The sequence below is a fragment of the Adiantum capillus-veneris genome, chromosome 29 (genome assembly GCF_014529385.1).
Source record: "Adiantum capillus-veneris isolate H3 chromosome 29, ASM1452938v2, whole genome shotgun sequence".
NCBI lineage: Eukaryota > Viridiplantae > Streptophyta > Polypodiopsida > Polypodiales > Pteridaceae > Adiantum > Adiantum capillus-veneris.
The window spans coordinates 122713975-122733050 of NC_140959.1; the positions used below are offsets into that span (position 1 = coordinate 122713975).

The window sequence follows — 19076 nt, forward strand, 5'->3', positions numbered from 1 at the left end:
GGAGAAGGAACCGGATCGGGGCTGCGCTATGGTGTGGCTGCCCCAAGACAAACATGGATCTGCTCCTCATATGCCTGCACCATGATGGAGGTGCTCTGCATCTGCCAGGTCATATTGCCTCCATGCATCTGCACATAGAAGGAAAAACGCTAGGCATGCTATGGAAAACGCTAGCATGATCCCCAACTGTCCATGAGGAAAAATGCTAGGCTGATGTGGAAAACGCTAGGGCTGAACTGCCCCACCTGCCCTCCGCATCATCTAGGGCTGGCCTGTGCTCCTCACACCCGAACTTCAATCCCTGGAATCCATCCTCGTGTCCATAGCATGTCACATGCGTAACAAAAGCATGTGTCTGTCTTGAACCCCGTGCCTCGAGATGTCTAGCTCCAACTCACATGCATTAGCCCCTGGCCTAAGCATATCCATGAATGACTGAATCACGACTGAATCCTCAGTGCTCAAGACATCCATATCCGTCATCGTATCCACGAATGACAAGCCCTGCTGCGCAATTGTCTGCACAACTGGCTCAACATGCTCACTAATGGGAGCATCATGCAGCCTATCCGCAAAGGAGAGCCTCATCTCTCCGCATGGCTGCGTACTCACGAAGAGTGTGCCGTCTCGAATGTGACGTACTCGCATGGCATGAATTGTGCCAACATTGGCACCTCTTGCTATGACTACCTGTCCACGATGCAATCTGAAACAGTGCTCGTCCAACACTACCTGGCATTCCCTGTCTCGTAACTGACTTACAGAGATCAAGCTTTGTGTCAAACTTGGCACATGGCATACATCTCGCAACACATATGATGCACCACTCGGCAATGTTAGCGTGGCAATGATAGCGTGACATCTCTTGCACCGACTATGTCATGCACTGCACCATTAGTTAGACACACACGTCCAAGCATACCACTAGCATATGTGCTAAACCACTCACGACTTGACGTGACATGAAGCCTAGCACTCGCATCTAGTATCCAATGCGAAGGTAATGTGTCGTCAAAAACTGACATGAGAAAGTCAAGAGTAAACATGGAAGCAAACTTGACATCTCCGTCATGTGTAGCCTCATACGCTACCTCTGCTCCCACATCAGTGAAAGTGATAGCATCGCCCCTGTGCTGTTTCATCCGCCGAAAACGGCGCCTACGTACATGTCTTGTATGACAACAATGCCAACACACACCATTTCTATGTCTGCGAGATCATCCTCTGACTATAGGCATCTCTCTAGACTCATCTATGCTTGTCATTGAGTGCAAACCATAAATGCATAAAGCAAGAGAACAACCAAGCTCGATCCGAGATCTTTGGATGTAGCAAATCTACTCCGAAAGCACTTTAAATCACCATAATACGTATACATGTTCTTCATATCAATATGCAAGTGTATGCTTGTGTATGCGTATATATATACACACATACCAACAAACTCCCGCAATGCAAAGGACCTGTATGGAGAACTTGCAAAAGTAGATGACCTTGCTGTCTGAAGTAGATATCTCCCAAATTGTGCGGAATTTGCAAAATTTTCTTCTGCAAAGTTGTGGAGCATGCAAAAGCGGTCAGGATCCTTGAATTGATTTGAAATGCTGATTCTAACCAAGAGAAATCTAATTTGCAAAATCTGCAACCTGTTCTACACGACCTATAGGTAGTTTGAGCGACATATCTCAAAATTGGTGAGGATTCTGAGAAAACTTTCTTTTGCGAAGTCGGGCAGGAGTCGCGAGAATAGGCCTAAATGGACACCTTTTGACATACGAAAATAGATATGCTAAAATGTGCTTCCTTGCCAAGCTCCAATCTTCCTGCTTCCCGCGTGCTTCCTTGCCAAGCTCCAATGATGTTCTACAATCTTCAAGCTGTGATACCAATTGAAGTGCACGAGCGAGAGCGTGTGTGTGTGTGTGTGTGTGTGTGTGCGTGCGCGCGCAACAATGGAGAAGAGAGAAGAAGAGGAGACCCGTGTTTGCAGGGGTTAAAACTCACTATGAATGTGTGAGCCCCTTTATTATATTTTGTACATAAAAAAATAAGTGTGGTGGACTGCCGTCTGGCCTAACTGGCCACATGGGGCTTTACCCCAACACCTTGCCCGTAGTCTAGTTGTTATGTCCAAGCAAACACATACAAATGGACATTTGGATGCAGATGACAAACCTGGATGACTTGTTGACAAATTAGAGTTTTATTCATTCCTTCGTAGACGCTTATGCTTCCAATTTGTGCACCTTGTGAGGATTAAAATAAAACAGGACCCACACACATGCGTAGCAGTTAATAACGTGGCAGTTTTTGGATTTTTGCTCGCAGTGTTGACGTGGCAGATTTCCGCAAAATGTGCTGACACTGCTGACGTGGCAGTTGTATGGAATTCCGTTATTTACGCTGGCAGCTTTTTTGCATTGCTTTTGGGCCAGAAGCTTTTGAGTTTGAAGGCTTTTCATGTAAATTGCTTTTCATAGGCCAAGGGCCTTTAGATATGCGCTAAGGGCTCATTCTCTGGCATGCTTCCTGGAGAAGGTACACACTCTGGAGTACCAGCTTGTACTGAGTTGATGCAATATAAAGAAATACCAAAAGGGGCACCAAGGTTTGGGGCCAACACTCTCTAGGGTGGAATTCCGCCACTCCGTGTAGCATGTTATCTCTCTTTCAGTTCAATTGTTATTGAAGTGCTAAAAGTCTGTTCAGTCTGTTCTTTTCTATTGGCACGTGTTGCCCGTCTTGTGACACAGCCCCTTGTTTGGAACCTCATGGTTAGCATTCAGAGAGGCCACTTGGTTGGTAGTAGGCCTCATGTTTCTTGGAGTCCCATGGCAGAGGGTCGTGCACGCACTTTAGGTGACTGGCTAGAGTTCTGTCACGTGACTCATCCAACCCTATGTGTCCGTGGACAAGCTAGAGCATGACCAGGGTTCAATTTAGTCAAGTCAGTCTAGAATAGGAAGTGATCTGGCACTTTTGTGAGTCTGTTCGCAGACCGTGCATGTCCAGACACTTAGATTAGATGCATATCCTCTGGTTGCACACATCATGATCATCAGATTTCCATCAGAACCCATTAGGAAAAATTTTCCAGTGCATAAACCTATTTTCCCTATTTTTGACATTTTTCACATATTATTTTTAAGTGACTTTTGTTGGGAACTAGGTAGGGCAATTTTGCTAAGTTTGTATATATAGAAACCTAGCGGTAGCACTTTCTGGCAGAAGAGGCAGCAGGAACCTTGTGTTCATCAGGCACCTTCTCAGCAAGACCCCCCCTCGGCAGGAGACTCTGCGTTTTTAGCCAAGAACAGCCAGAGTTTTCTCCATTGCAGATCAGCCCCAGCGTTTGCATTCCAGATCAGCTCAGCGACAGCAAGACACACAGCATGGGAGTGGCGAAGAAGAGTTTTCCCCACCAGGAGGTTTTTCCGACCCTCCCCCTTCCCCATCTACGCCAAGGATTGCACTAAATCCTATGGAGGCTTTCGACAAGATGATGATGGACAGGAAGTTAGAAAGCGAAGAAAGAATAGCAGCCATAGAGCGCAAATATGAAGAAAGAATGGCAGCCATAGCGCGTGAGCACGAGCAAGCACGCTTGGAAGCCAAAGTAAGAAAAGCCAAATTGGATCGTGAGCGTGAAGAAAGACAAGATCGCGAGAACAAAGAAAGAGAAGCAGAATTTGATCGCGAGAACAAAGAAAGACAAGCAGACTTTGATCGCGGGAACAAAGCAAGAAAAGATATGAGCGACCAACACATGAAAGAGTTGTTGCGAGTTTTTTCTATTGTGCAAGCGCAATTTGAACAGAATCAGGAGAAGGAGACTCTCTCAGTCTCGTCTTCTTCAAAGCATGACACATATGATTTGGATGATAATGACAAGCATGATGAATTGCATGATAATGATTTGCATGATCAAGGTGTGATTATTCACGAGCATGATGATTTGCATGACAAAGATGTGATTGTTCACAAAGATGATGGTTTAGTTGATACTTTTTCTAGTGAAGCTAACCTCATTGCAGATTCGATCGATCACGAAGGACCGATCTTGGCTCTCGAGTTGAGGTCCAAAGAACTCCCACAGGAGTATTATGTGTTCGAATGATTAGTCAGCACGCATTGTTCGAGTGTTTCATTCATGATGCTTTCCTGTATTTTAGTCACCGTCCTTTTGTGATCCCTTTCCCTAGGCATGACATATTGTACGTTGAGCGCGATTCTCTCATGAATGAGCATGTACATATGCGGATGATTCATGAAAAGATGAAATGTTTGCATTCAAGGAATTTACATTCCATGTCTCTTCCTTGGCATGACACAATACTGGAGAGAGCACAAGAAGCATTGAGCATCAAGCTTCGGCATTTCCATTGTATTTTGCCACAGTTGATTGATTTAGATCCGAGAGTTGAGATTCGACCCCATTGTTTGCGTGTGTTTGATGAACGATTTGGCACTCGGTCACTTTGTTCATCTACATTGCATGTACAGTCTTTAGAGAAGACTAGTATTTTTCCAGTCACTTTACATGGAATAGGTATGTTCATGTTTTTGTGTTGGAAGTGGTTTCAGGAATTTTTAGCCTCGGAGATTCTTGAAGAAGGTAGACACATGACTATCGACAAAGTTGAAGCATCGAAGGATCCTCAGAAGATTTTGTCGCTTTCGATGCGGCCCAAAGAAGGAAGCGTTGCAGACCTTTATGAAGTTCAAGTATCGCACGACCCACGCATCAGAGTGGGCCGGCGAAGAGTCCTTCCCAAGATTCTTCCAGATGCTGTTAGCGATCTCTCTCGACGCCACATGCTGGTACCTCACTTTGAAAAGGAGGGGATGTCACGTGACACATCCAACCCCTTGTGTTCGTGGACAAGCTACAACATGACCAGGGTTTAGTTCAGTCAAGTCAGTCTAGAATAGGAAGTGATCTGGCACTTTTGTGAGTCTGTACGCAGACAGTGCATGCCCAAACACTCAGATTAGATGCATATCCTTTGGTTGCACACATGGTTGCACACATCATGATCATCAGATTTTCATCAAAACCCATCAGGAGCATTTTTACAGTGCATAGACCTATTTTTCCTATTTTTGACATTTTTCACTTATTATTTTTAAGTGACTTTTGTTGGGAACTAGGTAGGGCAATTTTGCTAAGTTTGTATATATAGAAACCTAGCGCTAGCACTTTCTGGCAGAAGAGGCAGCATGAACCTTGTGTTCATCAGGCACCTTCTCAGCAGGAGACTCGGCGTTTTCAGCCAAGGACAGCCAGCTTTTTCTCCATTGCAGATCAGCCCGGCGACAGCAAGACATAGTAGATCAGCCCTAGCGTTAGCAGATTCCACAGCAGCACAACAGAGTAGCCCTAGAGTGAGCAGATTTTCACCGCAAGACAATTTTCAGCCCTAGCGTAGTTTGCAGATTCAGCCCGGAAAACGCAGATTTCAACATTTGCGTTTCAGCGCGTCGTCGTCGCATCGTCGCCATTGACATCGTCACCGACATAGAGTCAACATTTAGCAGATAAAGATTTGCAGATTTCAGCCATTAGCATTTTCAGATTTCAGCCCGTCTGGTCGTCGACATCGTCGGTAATTCCAAAGCATTGTAGAGATTTGTGCAATCATAAGTAGACTACTCTCGCCATAGAGAGTGGGGCCTTCGGAGGAGGGTTTGACAACATTCTGGTGTCGTATTCTTCTCTCTCTATCTCTCAGTCTCAGTACCTTCATTCACAGTGTTCATCACTTTGTTTGTGTCCTTTGCACTCTCTCACTAAAGGAACGGAAGGCTCTCCCTTCCGTAAGTAAAAGGGACCCTTGAGCACAGTTCGGAGCACTCATCTTGAGCAAAGCTCAACATTTACTTCCGCTGCACTTTACAAGTTCTCAGGCTTGTCAGAGGAGTTTCAAAGCGTCCAGCTACAGGGCATGAGAGGGGTGCAAAGCATGTGTTAGGACATCACAGAGGTAGTACCAGCTCAGTGGCTCACACCTCTCGAGTTAGCAGCGCCCAGCTGGATGGGGGCTTTCACGAGACTGGAGGTCCTCATTGCAGTTCGGGCTTGCTTAGAGACTATACCCTGCCTGTTTTTTGAGCTATAGGGTGAGGGTCGTTTACACCGAGTTTCAGTAGAGGCCCTGCAAGTGGGAGAGTGTTGTTTTCAGAGGATCCGAGTTGTGAGCATCTGTGGGAGGACTTGTGTCATAGATTTTGACCCATCAGCTCTTGAGATTGGCCACTGGAGGCTGTGGGCTTGGGAGAGTTGTCTACTGACACAAGTACAGTGCAATCCTAGAGAGTGGTTTTGGAGAGACCCTTTCGCCTCAGCTGACCATCCAGGTGTCCCTTTCTTTCAGTACACTGTTCGATTGAGACGTAACATACTAGCAGCACGGAGAGGCTTGTCTTGCTGCAGCACCTCATTGGCAGGAGGAGGGTCTCACAGCTGAGTTCTTGTCAGCTTTTTGGGCGAGGTTGTGGGACGTAGACGATCGCGGCGAGTCACTTTGTTTCAGTGCCTGGTTGCATATAGAGCTACAAAAGTGGAGAGCTGGCTTGTACATAGTGGTCTCTCGGTAGCATGCGCAGCTTGTGACCATCCCGTGGAGAGGCAGCGCCATTCTTTGTGGGACTGTCCCATGGCATAGCACGCTTGGCTTCATGTCCTTCGGCTGATGCATACTCTTTCCACAACACGGCAGTACACTTGGGGGGCAGCTGCTTGGTTCACTCTCACGGGCGCGACACTATAGTTTGGGCTATCCTCCACGAGGAGGATGATAGTGATGCAGGGGGGTCGACCTACACTCCAGCCTTCTACAGAGCTTACTCCACAGGAGTGGTGTAGTGAGAGAGAGGAGTGTTGGGAGCTCGTTTGCGGCCTGACACTCTGGTTCATCTGAGGGGTCCGCTGCTTCAGCATGTATGAGGCTCGCCTTGTACCACCAGCAGAGATAGTTTGAGATCTTTGGCTAGAGCTGATCCTTACTCTGAGGGAACAATTCGAGAGACTCCAAGGCAGCTCCGACCGCATGCGAGAACGTAGAGGGGCTTTCCTTCGACTCTGGCGCCCTGGGTCTTTCTTCACCATGGTCCAGGGTGTGCTTAGATGGCACTACCGTCCACTTGTGTGGCTTTTTGTAGCAGGCTACAGTGTCACTTTCACAGGACACAGTACAGTTGGTCTGGTCTGATTCACATTGGACGGACTCTCTAGGCTGGGCAATGACACGTGGCAAGGATATAGACGGTGGTCTAGTGGACATCGTGGCCAGGTCACCACCACCACTCAGTTTGGGGATAGACTTAAATGGCTGACATTTATGAGCCGTTGGTGGCTCTTTATGGTTGTACATGTGAGTAGTAGCTGTGGGGTCATGATTATCATCTTCTTTATATATGATCCAGCGTCGTCGTCTAGAGTAGCGAGTCTATACACACAGCACGTCTGCACCATCTCTGCACATCTGAGCCTCGACACCCCCATTGTACTCGTGAGTTCTGGCCTGGAGCTGAGTGTGCTACCACGCCAGAGTTTGTATCGGTTCTTTAATATAGTCGAGTCCATATGTTCTGGTCTGCTGTTGTGTCTTTGTGTTGATCAACTGTTATCTATTGTTTCCTTTGTTTTCATTTTGTTTTGAGTGAGATATCACGTACATTGCACTGAGGAGCACCCACGGTAGAGAGCACGACACACTATCTGCGCTACAGGTGCTCTTATTTTTGGCACGCCCGGTGGGACCTCAACTGAAGTCTCACTCTCTGTTGAGGTACAAATCGAGGAGCTAGCTGGGTTTTACCTAGCCTCGCCTAGTTCGCCTCACCCAGTGCAGCCTGCTGGTCTGGTCCAGTTTTACCCTAGACATCTTACTCTAGCTGACTTAGTCTCTCGCCCTACTGGTTTGGTCCTCTCTCGCCCTCGTCCAACCAAGCTCTCGTCCTGGTCTAGTCCTTCCTCGTACTTGGTCCAGCCAAGTGGTCTAGTCACTTGCCCTGGTCTAGTAGAGTCTAGACTTGTGTTCAGCCAGTTAAAGGTCTTTTTGCTCAAAGCTTGGTTGGGTTTGTGGTCATTGCATGACACATACAAGGTGGTCATTAGAGCGTCAAAGCGCACTAATGAATCCTCTGAAGTACTACAACAGAAGACGTCAACCCTTGGTACCTAGTAGAAGTCCACCAACCTCATCACCCATACCTCCACATACGGCATCATCCATTCCTCCATCCGGTTCTACATCTTCCAGGTCACCTTCCCCAGTAAAGCTCTCTCCCACTTTGTTACAGCAAGCTATTGAGCAACGGGCTCCTGAGCAAGAGGCCATGGAGGCGTTGACCAGTGTTTTGGCCAAGGTAAACATCAAGTTTCCTACTTTCAAGGAACTCTCCTCAGAAGATGCAGACGACCATGCAAGGAGGTTTGTATCTCTCTGTAGAGGTCATGGTCTTAATAGAGAAGATGCTTATTTGGTACTCTTTCCATCTACCTTGGATGGCTTAGTAGACAAGTGGTACAGTCAGGTTGCAGAGAACCATTTTGCAACTTGGGCAGCTTTAAGACAACAGTTTTGTGCAGCATTCAGGCCAGATGACTTCTTGGAAAAGTTTTTGGATGAGTTGGCCAACAGGGTGCTTCAGCCAGAGGAGATTTTTGCAGAACTCATGACCAAAACCAAGTCTCTGGTTGCCAAGCTTCCTCAACAGCCAAGTGAATTTATGGTCAAGAAGTGGATAGAGAAAGCTCTTCCAAAGACGTCTCAACAGAAACTACGCGAAAGTCTTCGACCTGATGCATCTCTGGAGGAGTTTATAGCGGCCACTACCAAGATAGAAGGAGCAAGGAGGCTATTCAAGGACCCCCTTCAGGTGGAGACTGCCTCAGCGCTCATGGAAAATCTCTCTGACCTCTTGCTGTCTTTACATAGGGAGTTAGAAGCATTGAAGTTACAAAGAGCACTTCAAGAGGAGAGGTCCTTCTCTCTTAGACCGGAAAAATCTCCACAGCAAGTGGCTTTAGAACAAATCAAGCGGGAGCTAGAAGAGCTTCGGGCACAACAAGACACTAAGCCGCCAATGGTGTGGTGTTCCTCCTATCGCTCTCCAAAGCATCCACCTCAGGCTGCCTACTTCGAGCTTACTACCATTTTCTGCTAGAAACCTGGCCATGACGACAAAGAGTGCTATTATCTGAAGGGAATGCAGCAACTACAACAGAGCCTGGCCCCCAACCTTCCACAAGGGTTGACACTTGCATCCAACATGGTTTCACCCTATGGCCATCAAAACCCGATGCCACCTCTGCTGACAACACCTCCTATGCAAGGTATACACAACTTTGCATCCCCCAGCTTTTATCATGCTAATACTCCTTCAGTGCCCCAAAGCTTCTACACATCAGCATCCGTCTCCATGCAGCAAGGGCCGAGACCACCTCGCCCCTCCAATAAGCCAATTTTGTGCTACAGGTGCGGGGAGTATGGACATTATCAGAGCAAATGTCCGTTGCCAGAAGGGTCCCCTCCTTGCTGACACTGCCCTGAAGGTAAGGATCACTATAGGAAGGACTGCCCAAAACAATGCGCATCCACATCTGCAAGCACAAGCCAGAACCAACAAGAGTTTAGATTTCCAAAGATTAACCTAATCACAGTAAGCACCATTCCACAGGCCTGCCTTCCACTCTTGTAGTTGCCTCTCAAAATGGGTTGAAACAGGTGGAAGAGCCTACCTGTGTGCTCACACTGGCACAGAGAGCTGCTCTTGGTCTCAGCCTCCCCGACGGTCCAACTTTTTCATCTCCAGTCACACAAATGAGTCAAACTCCCCTAGTAGCTGACAAACCAGCAGGTAGTGCCAAGAGCCAACCTACCTCTCTTTCTCTCAAATATTGATGGTGCTTTCATGGAAGCAGTAAAGGACTTGCAGAAGCTCAAGATACCAGAGCAAGCACTGATCAAAAGATAAAAGCCTACAACAGAGACTATCTTGAAAAACACCTTTCAGCAAATGTCATTGTACGACATGCTTCGACTTGATGCAAATTTTCGAAGTGACGCCCTTTCCATTATTCAATCTCTGTATCGTGGTGCAGGGCCTAGTGGCGGGCACCTACCAGTGCAGCCGAGTCCTACATGATTTCATTTCCCACTGCTCCGCTCATTGATTACAGAAGTCCTTGTCTCACCGCGTCTATTCTAGGGCGCGACTTCTCCAGTGTCATAGTGGATGGTGGGTCGGGTATCAACTTAATGCTGAAATTCACTATGATGGCATTGGGTCTCCAGCCTACCCGGTCCGCTCCCTTTACAGTGACTTTGGTAGACCAGAGAACTGTCTACCCTGTGGGAATAGTAGCAAGGTCCCTCTGCAAGTACAAGACTTTACATTCAACCTAGATTTTGTTGTGGTTCGCCTCCCTCAGATTGAAGGCGGATTTCCGTTACTCATTGGAAGACCATGGTTTCGACACACGAAGGCATTACATGATTGGGGAACTGATTCAATGTGGATACATAGCCTGAGCTATCCAATGAAACCTATTCGCCTTGAAGGGGGAATGGATCCGGTGGTGAATGATAGTTCTCTATCAATGGAGTCAACTCCCCAACTGAACGAGCCTACTCCACCGGATGGACAAGAAGAAATCCTGTTGGACTGGTTGGAGGTTACCCACTCTATGTCTTGCTATGTGGTCTCCATTCAAGCCGTGCCAGAGACACACAGGTGAGGCCGATACTAGGGTTGATGATGACTTTCCGGATAGTCATCTCTTTAAGGTCGACACGACCCCGGAATGGTATGGAGATGTGTTACATCTGCTCTCTACTGGCCTATATCGTGAGAATGCTTCTCCCTTGCAAAAAAGAAGACTCTTGCTGATGTCTAGACCCTTCTCTTTGATTGGCGGACAGCTCTACAAATCTGGGGCAGATGGTGTGCTGCGCAGGTGCGTCTCCTCTCATGAAGTAGACCACATTCTGGAAGATGCACACAGTGGTCCTACAGGTGGCCATTACCCTGGTCACATCATCGCGCAAAAAATCTTACAGACACGCTTATGGTGGCCCCTATCTATTCAGAGATGCTATTGCTCATGTCAAGATTTGTGACGTCTGTCAGTGACGTGCGCCCAAGCCTAGCAAGCAATCCAATCGCTCTCTGCAGGTATCTATGGCGTGGTTGCCCTTTGAGCGATGGGGCTTGGACTTTGTTGGTGCAATTGCTCCACCTGCTCAACCCGGCAATCGTAAGTATCTCCTTGGAGTGACGGATTATGCAACAAAGTGGCCGAGGTCGTGGCTACCATCGATTGTACAACCGCCACTATCGCAAAATTTTTGTATGAAAATATGTTTTGTAGGTTTGGGTGCCCTCTAGAAATCACCAATGATCGAGGTACTCATTTCGTCAATGACCTGATCTTCACACTCCTCACGAACTACAAGATTTTTCATCGCAAATCTTGCTCTTACTATCTCAAAGCAAGTGGGCAAGCCGAGAGCACTAACAAAGTGCTAATTGCACTTCTCAGGAAAGCTTGTCACCTGCATCCAACTTCTTGGGCTCAAGCTATCCTCGGCACAGTCTGGGCTTATCGCACCTCCTTCAAAGCAACCACTAACCACACCCCATTCCAGCTAGCTTTCGGTCTAGAAGCACTTGCACCATATGAGTTCAACTCAGGCTCAACAAGATTGGGAAGCGTTCGCGTCACAGTGGGGACTGCTTCTGCAAACCTCTCTCGTCTCTCGAAGTTAGAAGAAAGTAGGATGTTAGCTTCACATGCTCTGCAAGCCGAGCAACTTCGTCGCAAAGCGTGGCAGCCATCTCAGAAAGCCGAAAATAAACAAGGAACACTGGTGCTACTCTATCAGGCTAAATATTTAAAAAAACCTAAGAAGTTGGTCCCAGCTTGGCAAGGGCCATTCATGGTACAAGAGATTTTGCCACAGGGGGCTGTCTAGTTAGTCAGTCTGGAAGGTGTTCCATTGCCACTGGTAAATGGATCTAGAATCAGGTGCTATCACTCGCCTTGACTCTGTAGAAATCTGGTGATATTATCCCTCCCACCATCAACCGTATGACTGTCCCCTCCTCAGCTCTCTCCGGCTTTCCATTTTTCCCTCTTCTCAAGTCTTCCTCATGACAGTTCTCATCTCAGTTGTAATCAATGTTATCTTTTAAATTCTCCTTGTTTTACTACGTGCATCCATTTTTCTCTCATCTCATTGATATAATTAAGTTTTTGGAGTTCCACTATGATCCAGCTTGTTCTTATTTGAATTCACTCATGGATTGGTTTGTCATCTTCCTGTTTTTGTCTTTGTGTCTATCTGTATCCCTATGTATCTGTATCTCTGTGTCTTTACTGCTCTGTTTCTACTGCCTTTCTGTCCTTGTGGATTTGTTCAATGTCCGAGGTTCAACTCTTGTCGGATAGATCTTTGATTTTTTTTGGTATTGTTTCTCAGACGTTAAAACCTACTCTGCTGCATCTCCCTCCCCCTCTCTCTCTTATCGTGCGCTCTCTCACGCACACACATCTATTTCTTTGCCTTTCTTGTGCGATCTCTTTTGTAACTCTCTTTCAACATGCTTCCCTCTTGATGCTCTCCTCCTTTCATTGATTCCACTTCCCCCTCTCTCTCACACACACACAAGTTTGCTCTAATTGTGCGTGTTTGCTCTAACTATTCTGATCGCCACATTCTAGTTGAAAGGAGAAGCATGTACAATTTTCCTATTGTGACAACACAATACAACTGTTCTCTCTCTCTCTCTCTCTCTCTCTCTCTCTCTCTCTCTCTCTCTCTCTCCCCCCTTCTCCTTTCTCTCTCTCGCACACTGTGCTCCCTTGCCCCCTATCCGTCCATCACCTCTTCTGAAAACCCCCTCTCTCCCGTCCCCCTGCCGCTCAACCTCGTCCCCTACCCACCCTTCTGGCTCACCCTAGACCCCCTGGACATGCTAGTCCAAGGGGACGTGGGGTTTCAGCAGCAACCTCAAGCTACCATGAAATATGGGTGGGTTCGTCCCGCTAGATTAGTACAGACGTCCATGGGATATGGAGAGTACAGTCATCGACTGTTTGGGGAAGGTGCTTCATCACGTCAGCAGTTTGACTACTACCCTCAGGGATTTCAGTAGCCTGGCACCTTTGGCTCCTTACTACATGTGTCATCCTCACAGACGGCTCCTTGTGACGGCTTTGTAGGCGCACATCGACATGGGTGTGCGAGTTGGCGGCCTCAATACACTTCAGGCCAGGTACTCCCATCCGCCGAGCAGCAGGTGGCTGCTCCTTTCGTTGAGAGCCGGTTTGTGGAGAGAACTCATAGAGTCCAGAGTTTTTCCATCGATTTGATGGCTCCACCTCTAGAGTCTGATACTTTGGGTGCAACAGTGGCCACAACTCTATCTCTTGGATGACAGATTCAGGAGCTCACCATTTTACATATGCAGTACCTAGTGGTTTTCTTTCACAATTTTTCAATATTCCTCTCACCGAGACGGTGAGCGGTTTTGTGGCTGGCAACCTGTAGTAGGCTACAACGTCACTTTCACAAGACACACAGTTAGTACAGTTGGTCTGGTCTGGTTCACACTGGACGGACTCTTTGGGCTGGGCAATGACACGTGGCAGGGATACTGATGGTGGTCATCGTGGCCAGGTCACCACCACCACTTAGTTTGGGGATAGACTTAGATGGCTGACATTTATAAGCCGTTGGTGGCTCTTTATGGTTGTACATGTGAGTAGTAGCTGTGGGGTCATGATTATCATCTTCTTCATATATGGTCCAGCGTCGTCGTCTAGAGTAACGAGTCTATACACACAACACGTCTGCACCATCCCTGCACATCTGAGCCTTGACACCCCCATTGTACCCGTGAGTTTTGGGCTGGAGCTGAGTGTGCTGCCACGCCAGATTCTGTATCGGTTCTTTGAGATAGTTGAGTTCATATGTTCTGGTCTGCTACTGTGTCTCTGTGTTGGTCAGCTGTTATCTATTGTTTCGTTTGTTTTCATTTTGTTTTGAGTGAGATGTCACACATTGCACTGAGGAGCACCCACGGTAGAGAGCTTGACACACTATCCGCGCTACACTTTTCTCTCCTCCCATCTTTAGCATATGCTATTTTTTCATTGGGAGAGTCTCCCCTTATGATTGTTGTAGCCCTCTCTAGTAGAGGTGGTTGTAGCCCTATGGGGAGTTTCATTAACTAATCGAAGGATCTTTTTCTCAGAAAGAAAAAAACTTGGGCTGAAAACATTATTGCATGTAGCTTGTTGTGAATGTTCATAATGTGTACCATGGCACACATGACATTTCTTCCCAATCATGAACGTCTTTATACGATCTCTTCACAACATCTTCTACATTAGCAATCATACATGTCGCAATTTGTGACACATGCGCGATCATTTCATTTCAATCACAAAGCCCGCAAGCTACAAAAACAACCATGATCCATGACACGTAAAACCCTACATTGGTATATTGAACAACTCAAGTTCCTACGGTTGATACTGTTTTGAAGAGTTAGGGTTTCTGTAATCTCGATCCCTCTTGCTTGGGTCCTTGTGTTCATCATCGACATCATCACCAACATATCCATTGTATCGATTCCAATAATGATCACGCTCTCTGTGATCCCTTCTATCACAATCCTTGTGGTTTCGATCCACTCTATTAGGTTCATTCGCTCTGTGAAAGGTTGTGGAACTACACAATAAAGACATCACTCTTCTTGGTTTTGGGACAGGTTTTTCTCAAATTTTAGTGGCCGCATGCTTGAACCTTGGAAACTTTATCCTTGAGGTAATTAAGGTTCTATGTAACTTTGTCATCTGTAGTGAGCCATGTTTGGAAAGTTGATGCGTCTATCTAACTATGGATTTCATGCCCAAGAAAAAGCGAGTTGTAATGGCCGAGGGTCCAATAAACCAATATGCAAGTAGGAAGCACTATAAGAAGCCCTCCGGAATGGAATTTAAGCTTGTCTCAATGCTCTATCCAATCCCCTTAGCTCCGACCGTACCACCTTTGCTTGTGCAGACCTTCGAAATGTAGGACAAAGTCCCCTAAAGCTATTAGCCCATCATCGCGCTTTTGCATGCCGAAAACGCGACGCTAGAGAGCTGTGAGAAGCGAACGCAGGCGATGAGAAAAGATGCCGTCCAAAGTCAACGCAGGCGATGAGTTCTCTTCCGTTGCATCAATTAATATTCGATGGTTGGGAAAGAGCCAAGCGGCTCAATCTCTTGGCCTTGTTTGAAATAAGCACTTTAGGTTTACTAAGTAAAGAAAGGTTATGAATCTGATAGTAACAAGATTTAGTAGATCAAGACATACGTGGTGAAACGGTCAGCGCGGTCTATATGTGATACCTTAATAGGTTACAATGATCATGATTTGTATCTGAGACCCTCGACAAAAATGTGATTGATCAGTGACTGATGTCTTTGTAGAAGTGCTGGACTGGTGGAGTCTGGTGCATGGGTACATAGAGTCAGTGTCTATTGAAGAAAGTTTCTGTCCTTTGACTGTTTTGCAAGCGTAATCGAGGGCGATTACAATTCTTTCAAGAGGGGGGAAATGTCACAAAGTGATGACATGGCGTGCCCAACTGGAAGAGAAATGGCCGGTTGGACAAGAGTAATTGGAACCCGAAAAATTGAACCGAGCAAGTGTGGCCTAGGTTCCTAAACTGAAGGGGTTAGGGTTTTTAAATAAACCTAACCCTACCTAACTTATGGAACACCTGCTGAGGGACCTAAAACCCTAAAACTCAAAAGCATGAAGGTTGACTGTAGATTTCCGCGATTTGCTTTGACATGCAACGTGACTATTGTACGGATTTTTGCAATTTATGCTGGTAGATTTTGGCAGTTATAAGAATTTTTGGCGCTAGCTTTTGAACACAGATTGTTTTGGGGTTTAGTGCTTTTGAGTGAAGTGCTTTTGGGTATCCCTGTAAGTCTGAAGAACCCAAAGGGCCACTCTTCCTATAGAGCATCCGGACGCAGAGTGTTGAAGAGAGTTGGACCCTCGGGAGTTGTACTTTGCGAAGAGCAATAATAAAGAAATACCGAAAAGGGGTGCCAGTCTTTGAGGCCAATGCATCTTGGCTCGGAACTCCGTTGTGCCGTGGTGACTCTCCTCTCTCCCTATTTAAGTTTAGTGAATTTGCAGTTTCTGTTCTTGTGTTGCTATTGATTTCTCGCTTGGAGTGTTCAAGCCTGTAACATACAGTCACAAAAAATCAACACTCTGAACTTTGTGCTGATGTATTCTCAGGGGATTGTGTGTGTGTGTTTCACAAGTGGTCATGTGTGTGTGCAAAAACTTCTTTGGTACATGGATGCTTTCATTTTGCATGCTCAACTTAAAACTCATTCACCAACAGCATCTGAAACTGACTTTGGATGGTGTGCTTTTTTGAAGGTTACTCATGGATCGCTACAATTTATGGCCTATGAAGAAGGTCGAAAGTTGGCAATCGAGCTTCGCTCTTCTCGTTGCTCAGATGGCAAGGATGGAGACGCTTGCTTGGTATGCCTTTTGTTTGGGGCAAAAAAGGAAAAACTTGACCTTGTATTATTCAATTTTAGTCTGTATTTGACAGAGGCCTATGGATTTTGCAATTTTGGGCGGGGTATCGAAGGTGTTTGCTACACTTGCCACCTATCCATATCAGGTTTGCAGTCAAATCTAATCATTCCTTAAGGCCAGGTGGGTTTCCTGATCTTATGTTTGGTGATCTGAAGTAGAAGTTTGTTGTGTGTTTAGGTGATTCGAGCTCGGATTCAGGTATTTTCCCACATTTGCCTAACGAGTGGCATACGGTTGTACAATTGTTGGCCACTTCTGGCATTCAGATCCTTTGATTATTTATATGATTGCATCCCATAATAGGTGCTCTAATGATAGTCCCAGAACAAATTAAAGACCAATTTTTTGACACAATTTCAAGACCACTAGACAGTGGTTAGGGATGCCTTGTCTTATTGAAGCTATGAGCAGCATATTAAGCGTTTGATAGGATGAGTTGGACGTCTTGTGTCCTTGACGAGCTTATAAGATACTTTCTTAAGAGTGTAATGTCAAACTTGGAGAGTCCACATATTATCAAAGGATCAAGGTTAATGATTCATTATTATAGGAGTGCGTTTGAAGCAACAGTTACATCGCATAATATTAACTCATAAGAGTATGCAGAGCTGCTTTGTATGGCTGGAAGACCATAGTTAAAAGCACCAACGCTATTTATGAGGTTTGGTTTCAATGTGCCTCGTATTGCCTAATTGAGCCTTAGATATTCCTGTGCAGCCACTTCTCATGGTTGCCCTTGGGTGCAAGACTGCACCATCCCAAGTTAGTAATTAGGGGCTCCTTCAATGCTTTACTCGAGCATCTATGCATTCATGGGTGATGCTATCATCTGAAAGGAGAAGTGGATTGAAAAGAAATTGGCTGAGCCTATAAGGGGAGTTAGAAGCCAAATTTGACCACATCAGCATGTTCAGGAGGGTAGTTTATCCTTGAAGGTGACCGTTTTCCGTGCATTTGCAAGAAAACTTGTTATCTTGTTGATGGTTTTGCAGCAAAGACCCAACATTGATGGACGGGCAAAATACTCGGGCATTGGGCGCACTTTTACAGAAATTTTGAAGTAATATCCACATAACATTTTTTTGCCGTATTAGCTTGTTGGGATTTCAAGTTATAGCTGAAGTGTGTGTTGTTGTGCAGATATGAAGGGGTGACTGGACTTTACAAAGGCATTGTTCCTAACTTTTTGAAAAATGTACCTGCCTCATCTATAACATTTTTAGTCTATGAGACAGTTTTGAAAGCACTTAAGTAGAAAGAGGTAACTTGGCTTTCCCCAATTTTGCATGGTTTCTGGGGTTGATGTCTCCCCCTTGACAAATAGAGAAGGTGGTGGCCAATATTATTCATTTGTAACATAAAGGGTAGTTTTTCTTCTTCTACAAGGTACGTCGATCACATGCGTGGTTTTACGTAAAGTTCATCTTGTGGATCCTATTTATATGCACCACCTAGGGGTCCACTTGCAATGGCTACATCCCCACTAGAAATGAAGTGAATACGGACCTTGCCCAATTCTCTTCTTCCTTTCTAGCCTGCCTTCACCGTGTGCTAGGCACATCATATGTGTATCACTTAATCCAGCATGACTTTGTCATTGTTTGCATTCATTGTTAGCTTGTAAATATCTGGCTAGTATTTCACTGCCTTTTTTGTTTCCGAAAGTTCGTTGCCTGTGTATATATCTATGCAGCTACTTTTTGTACTGCAAATCGATTATCTACTATATTTTGTGAATTTACAATAAAGTGAATCATAGCAAGGTACACAAAACACTGGTATTTACTTTGTTTTTTCTTGCCAAAAAAGAAAAAGCCCGAGTAGAAATTTCCAAGTTCAACACAAAATGGGAGTTCCCTCCTACTAAGAACTTGCATGAGGTAGGTCACCACAGTTGTTGAAAAATAAAAGGCGTTTCAAAACGTCTAAATTGTAAAGGGAAGAGTGATAGTGTAGAGATGAAAAGCCCTAAGAGATTGGAGAGTAAAGTCATTGTACTCTCTGTGCAAAGAGCATGGGTGCAATGTGTGTATCTTTTTACATCTCATTTCTCTTTTTGTTAGCTCTCTCTTCTCCTCATTTTTGGCATGCCCTAAGGGCAAAGACCATCGAGATAGCTCCTCTTTTTTCTCGGCTAAAAATACGGTTTATTTATTTTTTGGTTGTCCATGAGTGAAAGTGATGGGTTTTTGAATGGAATGCTCATGAATCGGCAAGTGGTGGGTAGGTGCAAAAGTTGCGGTGGACAGTGACTGGACATGCCAAGGGGTTTAGTGGAGGGTAGAGTTTCAAGGAAGAAATTGTCTTGCTCCTGCCGTTTCTGGTTCTGATTCTCACTTTCTTTCTCTAGGGTTTTCAACAAGGTAGTGCAGCATCAGGCTTCCTCTTGCCTCAATCTCTGTGTTTTGATGCCTTCCCAAATTTTTATCGTGGTGGTTGCTT

The 19076-nt window shown here is 45.8% G+C and overlaps 1 protein-coding gene across 2 annotated transcripts in view; it reads left to right on the forward strand.

Annotated features, from left to right (window-relative positions):
- FOLT1 (folate transporter 1) overlaps positions 1 to 18019 on the forward strand; it is a 102148-nt gene extending 84129 nt beyond the window's left edge. For both annotated transcript variants that reach the window (XM_086505935.1, XM_086505936.1), the window contains 5 exons: positions 16467 to 16574; positions 16648 to 16719; positions 16812 to 16832; positions 17627 to 17694; positions 17775 to 18019. In XM_086505935.1, coding sequence (XP_086362061.1) covers positions 16467 to 16574; positions 16648 to 16719; positions 16812 to 16832; positions 17627 to 17694; positions 17775 to 17889 — 384 coding nt within the window. In that variant the 3' untranslated portion in view covers positions 17890 to 18019. The remainder of the gene's footprint in view (positions 1 to 16466; positions 16575 to 16647; positions 16720 to 16811; positions 16833 to 17626; positions 17695 to 17774) is intronic.
- Positions 18020 to 19076: the final 1057 nt, after the last annotated feature.